This window comes from Mustela nigripes, chromosome 2, assembly GCF_022355385.1.
Source record: "Mustela nigripes isolate SB6536 chromosome 2, MUSNIG.SB6536, whole genome shotgun sequence".
Taxonomy (NCBI): Eukaryota; Metazoa; Chordata; class Mammalia; order Carnivora; family Mustelidae; genus Mustela; species Mustela nigripes.
Window position 1 is genome coordinate 34,007,420 of NC_081558.1, and position 13,121 is coordinate 34,020,540.

Sequence of the window (13,121 nt, forward strand, 5' to 3'; positions counted from 1 at the left end):
ACATAGGGACTAGCATCATAAAGTTTATATTAAAGTTATTTTTTATGGGTTAGAAGTCAGTCTTGCTGGCCCTGTCGGAAGGGACCATTGAGCTGCTTTTCTTGTAATTTTTACAGAAGCCTTTTTAAAAAAACAAACAAATAGTACTCAGTCACATGGAAATTTTCATTGAGTCTAGGTTTTAGAAAAGTTATTCTTCTTAATGGTCCCTTTGTCACTTTGGTGAGGAGGTACTGAGTATTTAATCATCATAGGATCATGAAATCAGTCCAGTCGAGTCGAGGGACCCTGTTGTGAATCATGTGGACAGTTAAGTAAGTCATGGTTTGTCCAGAGATATTTATCACTGTGGAGGGATTATTAGTGAATTTCTGATGTCTTCTGATTGAAACTATGAAATATAATTATGTTTTTATGTGAAGGGATGATTGGCATTATGTATGCCTTTGCTTTTGGAAATGTATTTATTTAAACCATCTCAGTATTATTTTTCAAGCAGAAATGTTGAAAACAACTGAGGTAGTACATTTGATTATTTTAGAGATATTCCTATTTTAAAGGGAGCTGACCTGAGCCTTGTATGCTTTAATTTATAATCGTTAACCTCTTACAGAACTGTGGTCATTGTGAATGTTTTAAAACTCTGACTTCAGAGAAGTTACAAAGGTAAAATTCTGACTAGAGAATGTCATTCAGAACTCTCTGCTGCTCTAGCTTTCTGAGCTCTTGGCCTTTTGTTTGTTTCAGGGCGTCCAAGGATTATATCGAGGCTACAAGAGCACAGTTTTAAGAGAGGTAACTCACTCAGTTTTCAGTATTGAAGTGCAAAAGAATGACATATTTTGTTGAATAAATTTATTCAGAGAAACTGCTTTAAAAAATTAAGAGAAGTTATGATCACTTTTTGAAATACTGTTTAGTTTTATCCTTGTTCTTAGATCTAACGAATGGGCAGAATGGGTTTGCTGAAAGAGCAGTGTCCCCTGTCCGAACGGCACCCAGCCTGTGGCATGGTTGTTGCTGGGGTGGCCTAATGTCTGCTTTGGCTGAAATAGTAAGAAACAACTGCTAAGGGTAAGATACCAAGTTAGTCACCAGAATACACTGAATTAACGAACACTTAGTGATGAAAAGAAGCGCTTGAGGAGACAAGTCTGTGTCGTGTGGTCAACTCTTGTCTTCCCGATAACAAGGCGTGATGAGCTGGGGCATTCCGTTGGGACTGGGTGCTGGCTCTGCGGGTGGCTCGCCGCTCTATGTGTGCCCAGCAGCCACCTCATTTCTTGTGATTACTAGGAAAGTCCGGGATTCAGGATATTTCTTCTGCTCTTAGTGGAAAAATCAAAGTGATACCAGGATCTTCCTATAGGATCTTCCTATAGGAAGTACGTCTTAATTTTTGCCTCACATAGAGGACAATATTTTGAAGTTTAAAAGTTGGTTTATGCAAGATTTATGACAGTCTTTGTCTGGTTTGGGATATAATTTTTTTTTTAAGAGTTTAAATCCTAGGATTTTTTTTCAGCTTTATTGAGATATAATTGACAACTAAACTTGTAAGGTATTTAAAGTGTACAATGTGATTTGATTTGATACACACACACACATACACACACACACACACACATATATCTAATGAATGGGTAGAATGGGTTTATATGTGTGTGTGTGTGTGTGTGTGTATGTGTCTTTATGTATACGTTGTGAAAAGGATTAGGACTTAATTTCCTATTAAAGAAAATACAAAGGGGAATCTGCATACCCTTGCTCTGTATTCTTTTTTCTACTTGGATTCCTGGGTGCTAAAATATTTGCATTTATAAAAATGTTTTTAATTTAAATAAATATTGCTGTAATTAGCAGAACACTGAAATTGTCTGAAATCCCTAATTTTATTCCCAGGTAGTTCTTGTGTGTTTGTTTTTTTACTATAGATGGCAATCTTTTTTGTGAAATACCAGCACTGTTACATGTCATTTAAAGTTTTGATTTCCACAAGGTAACAGCCTTTAGTGTAGGCTGGTGTGGTTGATGTGGATCTTAGAAAAACTTCCTTTGAAGGAAAACTGAATGTTTCAAAATTAGTTTATTTGTGTGATGGTGACTTCTGTCTCTCAAAAATATCACCCACACTGTATCTTCATTCTGTAGTTATTTTCTGACTCACTAAACGTGTGATTTACTCAGATTTCACTGGGGAACAGCAAACCAGAGGGGCACTGAACCTTTTTTATTTTTCTGAGAGATGCTGAATAAATGAATATATTTACATGCCAGGCAATACTGGTTTTGCATACAAACAGATAAAACACATGGTTACAACTGCATTCTGGTCTTTTAAAAATTTGTTTTGACATATGTCATACTAGTAATTAATTTCTAGGCTACAGTTTTTGCAAATAGTGTGACCCTACTGAGATGACTTTGTTTACTGAAAATGGCATTGCTTCGTTGGAAATTTAATTGGGGTCTTCTGCATTATACGTATTCATAAAAGATCCTTCAGAACTGATTTTAGCTGAAGTATTGCTTTTGTACAGATTCTCTGGTAGAACGAGAGAAGAATTATCACTGAATGAAACATAGCTTCTTTTCAAAATGAGAAAAATAAGAAGTGATACATCTGCTTTAAACAGAATTCTTACATTATAAATAGTTTCAATTCTTATATTATTCTGACACGAATACCAATTTTTTTTGCCAAGAGCTTCTTTGATTGTTTCAATAAGAAAATACATTGAAGCCATAGTGAGAATCACCAGGAAACTTATATGGTTATTCTGTGTACAATTTTTTCTTTAAAACAAGCTTTATCTCCCTAGCGGTAACCCATTAGAATGAGATTGAAGTTTGAATCTGTGCATTATAAGATAGATTGTGTGTGTTCTTTAGATTTTGTGAATGCCAACACTTTTTTTTTTTTTTACTGCATTTGATGTTTGTGGAGATCGTGTGCTTACCCCTTATGTTCACTTCAATTATTGTAGCTGCTGTGGATTGTGGACGGAGTGTAAGCAAGGTCAACGGATTATACTCTGTACCTCACCCTTTCAGTATTCCTTTGTCTCATGATCTTGGCCAAATTAGATGCGGCCAGCCCCCGAGCTGGAGTGGTGTTACTGTAGTAGGATGGAAATGGGGAGCAAAACCACAGCTGCTTTCCTAGCTGGACGGATTTCAGAGCATCCGTTGTCCTAAATGTTCTGTGGAGAGCAGCCTCACGATCTTGTATGTGAATTAGAAGGACTTCTAAAGAGAAGGAAAGCTGAGAAGTGCAAGTTGTTTCAAAAGAAGTAAGAATAAGTGAAGCTTGGCAAATAGCACTTTATCCACAGATTCTACTTAGCAGTCATTTTAAGGGTGCCTCCTGTGTGTTGGGCACCATGCAGAATGATTCTTTTCCTCAAAGATTCACATTCTTGAGGGGAAGCGACTAGGAGTAGACAAGTCACGGTGCCACAGTGATCTGTAGGACCAAACGTGGCTGAGATGATAGAGGAAGCAGTGCTTGAATATACTCAGTTGGTATTTGTTGCATTAATGCGGATGAATTGTTGACCTGATTCTTGGAGTGGCGGTCAGAAACAGTCTAGGAGGCAGGCAGTGGTAACGTCACGAGCAAGAGCACAAGGGTGTGAAAGCACCTGCGTACCTCGCCGAGCTCCCTAGCAGTGGCGTTTTCATGCCCACAGAAGAGGCAAGAGTGATTTCCCTCTCCCTCTCTCCCAAGTGAGGATGCTGCAGGAAGGCACTCAGCCAGGTGCGGTGTTTGTTTGGAGGAGGGGTTGGGCCTCTCCCCAGAGCTGGATGCCTACCAGGGTACTGGAGTCCCGCATATGGGAGAGGGCCTTGGAAGAGCCTGGCACGTGTCCCCCAGAATCTGGGAGGTAATTACTGGCATTTGACTCTTGTGTGCATAAATCTGACGGTAAGATGGTGGTTGGAGCTGCCTCAGAGGCAGCATATTGCCATCGTGATCGTGAATGACTCCCGGGTGCTCTTTGGTAGGTGACAGTCGCCACTATAGAGCGCTGAGACGGGTGAGGATGACCTCCCCTCTCCCCACAGTTGTGCGCCCAGGTTTCAGTGAAAACAGGTCTCCCTACAAACTGTGACACACGCAGTCAGAATCAGGCAGGCCAAACGCATCACTCAGCCTGTTCTGTAAGTTCATCGAAGCCCTAGATCCGTCCCTTTAGCGCCCCGCCCAAATCACCACTGCTGGCAAAGCTCAGTCTCAGGTGGAAAAGGCAGCTTTTCTCATGTGGTTACTTCTTGTCTGTCTGAGACAGTAGCGTTCCCCCTAATGCAGTGGCTGGAAATGGGGACCTTTAGGAATCAAGCCTCAGGATTGCCCTTCAGCGTCTACCCCAGCTCTGTTGTTTGCCCCTCAAACTCTTGATGTTCTGTAATCTCAACTGTGTCTTAGCAGAGACACCCTGTCTTAGGTGTTTCGCCGCTTGTTTGTTTCTTTAGCCAGCATATTTTGGAGGTGATTTTTTGGTCACTCAATAAAGATCCACGGTGCTCACGAGCCGCTGGTCACTGAGCCGGCTCCTCACTGCTCGACACTGCGCACATGCTGCAGAGCGTGTTCTCGTTCTTGTGTCATTCCACACATGGCCGCAGATACTGGGTTAAACACACAGAGCGAGATTGAGCTTAGCTCAGTCTCACAGAGCTTGGTGTCAGTGTGTGGCATTCATAATTTTTTTTTTAAAAGATTTTATTTATTTATTTGACAGAGATTACAAGTAGGCAGAGAGGCAGGCAGAGAGAGAGGAGGAAGCAGACTCCCCGCTGAGCAGAGAGCCCGATGCGGGACTCGATCCCAGGACCCTGAGATCATGACCTGAGCCAAAGGCAGCGGCTTAACCCACTGAGCCACCCAGGCGCCCCGGCATTCATAATTTTGATGCCTGTGGCCGCATTGCGCTGCACGGAAACAGCAGTGGACACTTGGGCGGGGAGTGCGGGAGCTCCTCCGCTCTGCCTTACCAACGGTACCAGCAATCTGAGAGCGGAAAGCTAATCTCACCATAGCTGTAAATCTGAGCCTGAGTGTATGAGCATATATCCAAGATCTGCTTTATCTCCTTTACTGTGAACCAATTGTTTAGATTATGTTTAAGTCCCTGTGTGAATGAGATGGAGAGATCCATGTGAAGGGCTTTCTCCAGAGCCCGTCACACGGGGTGCATTTTGTATGCTTAGTAACCTGAAGGGCTTTCGACAGGAAATAACACCTAAGTGTGAAAGGCACCTCTGCCCCAAGCCAGCTCTCTGCTCTCAGCAAGTTGCTTAACTTCTCTGAGCCCACATTGGCCCATCTGCGCTAGAAACCTCACATAGACTGTTCTCAGTGAAATCTCCCAGCAGTCTTAGGAAAGAGGTGTTAACAGCAATAGGGTCTGCCAGGGGACTCAGACGAAGAAACCCGATTCTAGGTTGTGAGGTCCCTGACCAGCCACACACCTTGATGTGTCTGTATTCACACATCCGAATGCCATTTCGTGATGATGAGTAACAATCGTGTTTTAGTTAGAGGCCAGCTGTTGGTATTACTTGTAAATCTCCTCGGCTGCGATTGGAGAGCGTTTTATCCAAATGTCTTGTAGAGAGGAATTTTGTATTCAGTCAACAAATTGTAACCTGTGGCTGATTTCATATTCACGGGCTACTTCTGTAGGAAAAACAACAAACTGGTTATGATAATGTAAAGTTGCCCTAATTGGTGTTTGAGTTGGTCAGAATTACTAACATAAATATGTAGGAACAGTTTTTTGATTATTCTCTTTTGGGTCACATTGGTAATTTACTGGAATTTATTTCCCAGGTAGAGGAAGGCTTTCTCACTGAGATTGCAACAGTTGAATGTTTTCCATGGAAAGATGTTTTGAAGCAACTATAGCTAGAACTTCTGTTACTTATTTAAGGTCCTTTGGCCTTTGTCTGCTTTCATTACTATAAAAAGAGAAAAACAGTGCTAGCTGATAAGAAAGGCTTTTTTCCTCCTGGTGTCGCTGCTGTGTATCTGTGTATGTTTATGTAAAATTGTTTCCTTTGATTCCCTTCTTTCTCTTGTGGTTTGTCCTTACCTTTCAGTTCTTTTGGGCTACATACAGTTATGCCTATGAATTTGCCTTGGAAAGAGCTATTGGATTGTTGCCTCTCTGTAGCATGCACAGGCTGTAGCATGCACAGGCTGTAGCATAATGCCGTCCATGAAATTAGCACTCAAGAAATATTTGTTGGGGGGCGCCTGGGTGGCTCCGTGGGTTAAAGCCTCTGCCTTCAGCTCAGGTCATGATCCCAGGGTCCTGGGATTGAGCCCCGCATCGGGCTCTCTGCTCAGCGGGGAGCCTGCTTCCTCCTCTCTCTCTGCCTGCCTCTCTGCCTACTTGTGATCTCTGTCTCTCAAATAAATAAATAAAATCTTAAAAAAATATATTTGTTGGTTTTTCCATTCTTTAAGTCTGATTAATTTTTAGTCAGATACTGCTGGACATCTTGACCCCTTCAGAGTGCTGAGGCTGTTCTGAGGGGACCAGGAATTAGGCAGGGTGGTGGCTCAGCCTTTTGATCCACTGCATATGAGACCTTTGCTTTAGATAGCTGATGAAATGACAAAGAGTATATGGTTTTCCAAGATTTCATTATTCTTAAACCTTGAAAAAAATTGTTGTTATAAGCCTGATTTCATCAGAAAAGTATTAATTGTTATAATAATTTACTTATTTTCCACATCTGAGTAATTCCACTGAAAAGGAAAAAGGTGATTATAAATATCTTTCCAAACTTTGAATGTGAAATTGTTTTTCGCTTAAACTCCAAAGCAAACATATTGAACCCTGTTTTAATCCTACATAATTCATTTTATTAACTATGACCAAACAGAACATCTGTTAAAATTCCATAATGTTAGCTTCATGGGAAAAGAAAAAAAAATCGGTTTGGTTTTGGAATTTTTCCATTGTTTTATTGTCCAGGCTTTCAGTAGATGTGTAATGGGACATTCTTTTTAATGGGAATATTAAACAAATGAAAATGAAATACCCCCTTTAATCACAGAGGATTATAAAATGAGTCCCTTGGTTGCATTTACATTATTATAACTATACTGTGGAGATATTCTATGAAGAATGAGTGATGGTTCAGTCTATGAGAACCTAAAATTATTACTTCTCAAATAAGGATTTCAGCCTGCAGTTTTTCATCATCTCTTAAATAAACAAACATTTTCAGAAAGAACAATTTAGTAAAATTATCTTAATATAGAAAAATTACTCCAGCCCTTCAGTGCATATTTTCTCATGTTTTGTTTACAAGAAACCAGCTGCTATTTACTTTGCTCATTCTTTGGACACATTTCCTTTGCTCTGTGCAGTTTGGAAAATGCTGCCTGTTTCCATTGTTGTACGATGGCCATGCTATCCTGAAGGGACACCAGTTCCTGTGTATAGGGTTTACTGGGATGTAAAGGCAGTATACTGACTCTTCATATATGCACATAAGAAAGCTGGTTAAAGGTGGTAATGATCTCTTAATTTTTCCTTTTAAGGGGTAACATCATGAGCCATTACGTTGTAGGACCTCTCTCTCGTTGTTGTTTGTGTTTTTCATCCTATATGAAATATCCTCTTCATCTTTGTATGTCAGTGTAGATTGCATTTAAGCTGCAAATAACAGAAAATCTGACTACATTGGCTGGTGCAGATAAGGGCTTTTCCCCCTACCTCTATAATAAGAAATCTGGAGTCACTGAGTCTGAGGCTGGGTATACTGGTTAGATGAGGGCATACAGGAACAGCCTCTTTCATTCTTCTTGGTTGACCTTAATACTGTGGCTCATTTACTCATGGTCATAAAATGGCTGCTCCCTTTTAGGCATCACGGCCCCCTTCCAAGCATGAAGGTTGGGGAAGGGCTGGGGGCAGGACTAGCCTGTCATTCTATGTACTTGGAAAACAGAGCTTTCTTGGGCCAGGTGTCTTAATGCCTTCCTGAGTTCAATGGGGAGCGGAAAGTTACGTGTGGGGAGCTTTTCAGTGTAGGAGGTGAAACCAGGCAAACGGGGTTGGGACTGCTGTTACTGAGTCACCCTACAGTGTCTGCTATATTCTGGCTACTCATGTTTTCCAAGCTCAAGTTCCATTTCTTCAGAAAGGAAACCATATCATATACTTCCCATTTCATCCTGTACTTGGGTTCCCTCTAAAGGACGTCCAGAGCACTTATCTGGACCACAATTTTTGGACATTTAATTCTGTTCTGTAAACTGTAATGTCTGTTCTTACTCTTTGCTGCCTTTGTTTTTTGGGCACCATTGTGGAAGCTCTTAATTTAAAAAACACTTAGTTGTCCCTTTGTAATTCTGAATTGTAATTATTCTGAAAATGAGAGTTTACTTCAAAGTTACTTATTTTTTATACAGTTTTGATTTTAAAGTTAAGATCTCAGAATACTTCTGTTGATATGTGTAGGTAGACACTTCCCTTAAAAATATATATAAATCAGCTTCCTAAGTACTTAACCTGTTCCATTTGCGGTGCTAAGTTCTTCACATACAGTTTTTCTTTCTTTCTTCCTTCCATTCTTTCTTTCAAAAGATTTTATTTATTGGAGAGAGAGCAAGTGCATAAGTAGGAGGAGTGGTAGAGGGAGAAGCAGGCTCTGTGCTGATTAGGGAGCCTGATGCAGGGCTTGAACCCAGGACTCTGTGATCCTGACCCTAGCTGAAGGCAGATGCTTAACCAACTGAGCCACCCACATGCCCCCACATGCAGTATTTCACATAATCCTCCCAATAATCCAAAACATCCCTATTTTGTGAAAACTGAGGTTTGTTAAGGTTGTGGTTCACTCAGAGTCTTAGATCCAGTAAGTGAGGAAGGGAGCTGAGCACTCCAGAGCCCATGATCTGAATCCCTGTGGTCAGCTATGCATTTTGCATTTTATATGCAAATAAATTTTTCTAGGGAGGAAAGTATTTCAAATTAGTAGTATGTTTCTTTGATTCTTATACGTTTAAGTAGGCACTAGTGCTAGGAGTTTGGGGAAAATAGGTTCTCAGCACCAGGAGCCTACCTGACTTTAAAAGAAAAGTTAGAGAACTAAGCCTAGAGAATCTGCTTTGATTGAGATGCTCCAAAAGGACGGTAGCTCACAAGTGCGTATTATCCTGTATGTCTGCATGATTAGCTCTTAACCGTCAGGCAGTAGTTTGCCTGTCCCTTTTCTGAGGGGACTGCTGTGACGTCTCTAGCCGAAATGCACCAGCCCCAACCCCAAGCCCTCACTTGGTACCCTACCTTTGCATCCTTATCTGAAATAATCTTTTCTTATTTATAAACTTAGTATCTGCCTCCCTCCCCCAACAAAAATATATGCATTGTGAGGGCAAATGCCTGTTGTTTGTTTGGTTACTTTCTGTTAACTCGGCACCTAGAAGACTGCTTGCTATGTAGCGCATCAGAAGATACTTAATGGACAGATCAGTGACTTAATCATACTTACTTCTTAGAAGCAGACTGGTTTTAAAGTACTTAGATATTTAAAATCTCTAGCAGGCGCTCAGACTAAGTTGGATTTGGCAAGAATTGTGGAATCCTCACTTAATTCCCAGGCAAGGTAGTGGTTTTTTGCCATGTAAACTTTCTGCACTTCAAATGAGGTTCATTTTCTTCTTGTCTTTTACCATATTTCCTGGTATATTGTGCCTTCCATAAAAGCTTTTATTCTGATGTTGTCATTTCTTGTTAAGGGTTGTTGTCTGAATATTTCATGTATTTAAAACACTTTTTTCAAATGATGTAGGAAATAGCAAAGATAGTACTTACGAAGAAAATCCTTCATCAGACATAGGCAAATTACATACACTGAACACTGTGGGTCAGAAATTACTCTTGAGATTGAGTAGTGTATAATATCTTAATGTCTGAGCAAACATTATCTTATAAGGAAAATTAGGGAACAACATTATGAAAACTAAGTTTGAAAGAAAAATCTAGAATCTTAATATGTATTTCAAGTATTGTGGTTGAAGGGAGCCATTTAAAGGATAAAAATGATTGAAAACATATTAAAATAATTGTGTGTTTGACTTCCTGGTTGCACATTACCTTAGGATTATATGATGTTAATAGTTACAACTTGAATTCTGATCATGTACGTCCCATATATTTTCCTAAGCTGCAGCTAAAACTCTAGGGTGCTCGTCTGTTTTATAGATAAGTAAGCTGAGCCAGGGAGTATGTGGCAGGCCTGGAAGCAGAGGCCATGCCTGCGTTATCCAAAGCCTGATGGGTTGGTTACACTCTGTTTCCTGCTCATGTTTTTCAGATAAATTCACTGTTCATTCCTCTTGGAATTTTTCAGTAAACCAGGAAAATAAAGTGATTTGAAACAAATCTATTGTCTTGAAGTAGAGCACAATTTCTGAGGGTTACGATTCTGAAACGTAGAAATGGAACCATATATACAAGTAGAACACAACCAGATGCTTCTAAATTAGAATTAATATGGTTTCAACATCCCTCATCTAGTCTTTGTGAAGATGGCTTAAAAATGCTTAGACTGATTTCATACTCTGTCCTCTTTTCTTCCACGGACTTCAGCATGTGTTCTGAGAAAACAACACAGTAGTGGGAAAAAGTTGATCATCTTTGGCATCGAAATGATTTTGGTATTTACCTAAGTAATTAACAGATAATTTATTGACGAGTGGAGAAGGAGAAAGTGGAGCTGTTTCTTTTCCTTTGTGAGACAGTTGGCTTTTTAAATTGAGTTTGACGATACAGAAGTTGTATTCAGAATAGCCACTAGAGGGTACACAACGCCTGTGTTTTAAATGTTGGCAGCAGACAGTTTACGTGAACTGGGGAAGCTCCTCCTGAGGTGATTGCGTTGGTACCTTTAAAAACAGTTCAAATTAAGAAATGAAAATCCAAGCATAAATAGTGTTTAAGAATCCAAGGTTTCTAAATAAATAGATTTGTTTTATCTTTGGATAAATGTATGTACAGATTTTAATTTGGGTTTGAAGTTTTAAAACTTTTGTCATGGAAAAATGTAAAGATACACAAAAGTCGATGAGTAAGATGAACCTCTGTGGGCCCGTCACTAGCCTACAGCAAGCATCCGCTCTTGGCCAATGTTGTTTCGTCTATACTCAGACCCCGCCCCTCTCCATACATTATTTTGAAGCAAATACTGCACATTACCTCATTTTATTAAAAAAATACCTCATTATGTATCCAAAGTTACAGTTGAAAAACTTGACAGATGCTCCCTCATTCAAGTGACCAAGTTAACAGCATCACTCACAAGGTCTGTTGACATCTGACACCCCCGATATGATGCACCCAGAAGAGCACAAAACTCTGCTGTGATCTTCTGCCTCCCAGAATGCATCATCTAAACCTGATCCTGAGAAAACACCAGACAAGCTGAAATGGAGAGACTTGTACAAAATTGTCAAGATCTTGAAAAATAAAGATGAAGGAATTTTCAAATGTAGCAGAAGACACAGATGAGTGCAGTGTGGGATGCTGGACTGGACTCCAGAACAGAAACAGTAGGAGGAAGGAAAACCGGTGGAATTCAGGAAAAGTGTAGAGTTTAGCTACTAGTGTAGCTGAAATATTAGTAGCTGGTTTCGATGATCATATTCTGGTTATTTAAGTTGTTAACATCAGGGGAAGGAAGCTGGCTGCAGGGTATATGTGAACTCCTTGTACTAGGTTAGTGACTTGTATGGATGTCTGGAAGTTATTTAAAAAGATAGCTGAAAAACAAAGAGCGCTAGAAGGCATTGAATGAAATACTTTATTTTTTAAGTGATCTTCTAAAATAAGGACAAGTTAAACTTAAAACTTCTGTTTTCATTTTTTATTTTTATCCAAGTAATGCTACATGGAATTGGTTAACAAGTTCAACAGTATGGAACATAGTCTAAGAAGCAAAAAAGTCTCCTATCTTTCCATCTCCATTTCAGTCTCATTCTCTAGAGATAACCTCTATTCTGTGTTAAACTGTTTCTGTGCTTAGTTCATCTTATTATATCCATATTTCTGAATAATCTGTTTACACATTTGTTTCTTAATTTGTCAGCCTTAGATACAATCTATTGACTCTTTGGAATGAAATATGTGGTTTAGCTGGCTTTATGCTCCTCCCAAACATACCTCCTTGTAGCATTCCGGTTCCATAAATTTCATTACTTTGTTTATTTTAGAAACTTTAAGTCACATATTTGTGTCTGTGTTTTTTATCCGATAAACTTTCAGCGTCTTGTAACTTTCTGTTTGAGTTGAGGCTGTTACTTCTTTTTACCTCCTAACGCTTTTCGACTTTCAAATTCCACTTTCTGGAATGACCCTCCCGCTGCACTTTACTCCAGTTGGTCAAGTTGCCTGCCGTTTCACCTTGTCCTTCACCCACAGTCACTTCTTCCATGATTTTTTTCTGGATTGATTTTCAGAGTTGAACATGGAGAATGCTTAGTATTATTTGAGACTTCAGGAAAGATCACCTGGCCAAGTAGTGTGCTGATTTGTATAGTTGACCTTCAGACGAGTGTGGGTATTAAGAGTGCTGTTGCCCTATGCAGTGGAAATTGTATATATAACTTTAGACTCTCCCAAAACTCAACTACTGATAGCCAGCCTGCTGTTGGCCAGGAACCTTACTGATAACACATATCTTATTTATTACATGTTTTATATATTACACTTTTTTAAGGAAGTAAGCTAGAGAAGAGCAAGTGTTAAGAAAATCGGAAGGTAGAGAAAGTACTTATAGAGTACTTTACTGTATTTATGTATATTTTTAAAAATTGCATGTAAGTGGGACCCGTGCAGTTTAAACCTGTGTTGTTGAAGGATCAAAGGCACTTCCTTTTTTTTTTTTTAAATTTTATTTATTTGAGTGAGAGCAAGCGGGGGAGAGGGAGGAGGAGGAGGGGAGAGCCAAAGGGAGAAGTAGACTCCCCATTGAGCAGGGAGCCCGATACAGGGCTTGATCCCAGGACCCTAGGATCATGGCCTGAGCCAAAGGCAGACACTTAACCAACTGAGCCACCCAGGCGTGCCTGCGTTTTCTTTAGTATTGGTTTTGTGTCA

General features: G+C 39.9%; 1 protein-coding gene across 2 annotated transcripts in view; it reads left to right on the top strand.

The window, feature by feature from the left end:
* SLC25A26 (solute carrier family 25 member 26) overlaps nucleotides 1–13,121 on the top strand; it is a 123,507-nt gene that overhangs the window by 34,375 nt on the left and 76,011 nt on the right. Inside the window, exon 5 of one of the 2 annotated variants that reach the window (XM_059390126.1) lies at nucleotides 748–795. The exons of the other annotated variant lie outside the window; for it this stretch is intronic. Within the exon in view, the coding sequence (XP_059246109.1) occupies nucleotides 748–795 (48 nt within the window). The remainder of the gene's footprint in view (nucleotides 1–747; nucleotides 796–13,121) is intronic. 2 annotated transcript variants of the gene reach the window in all.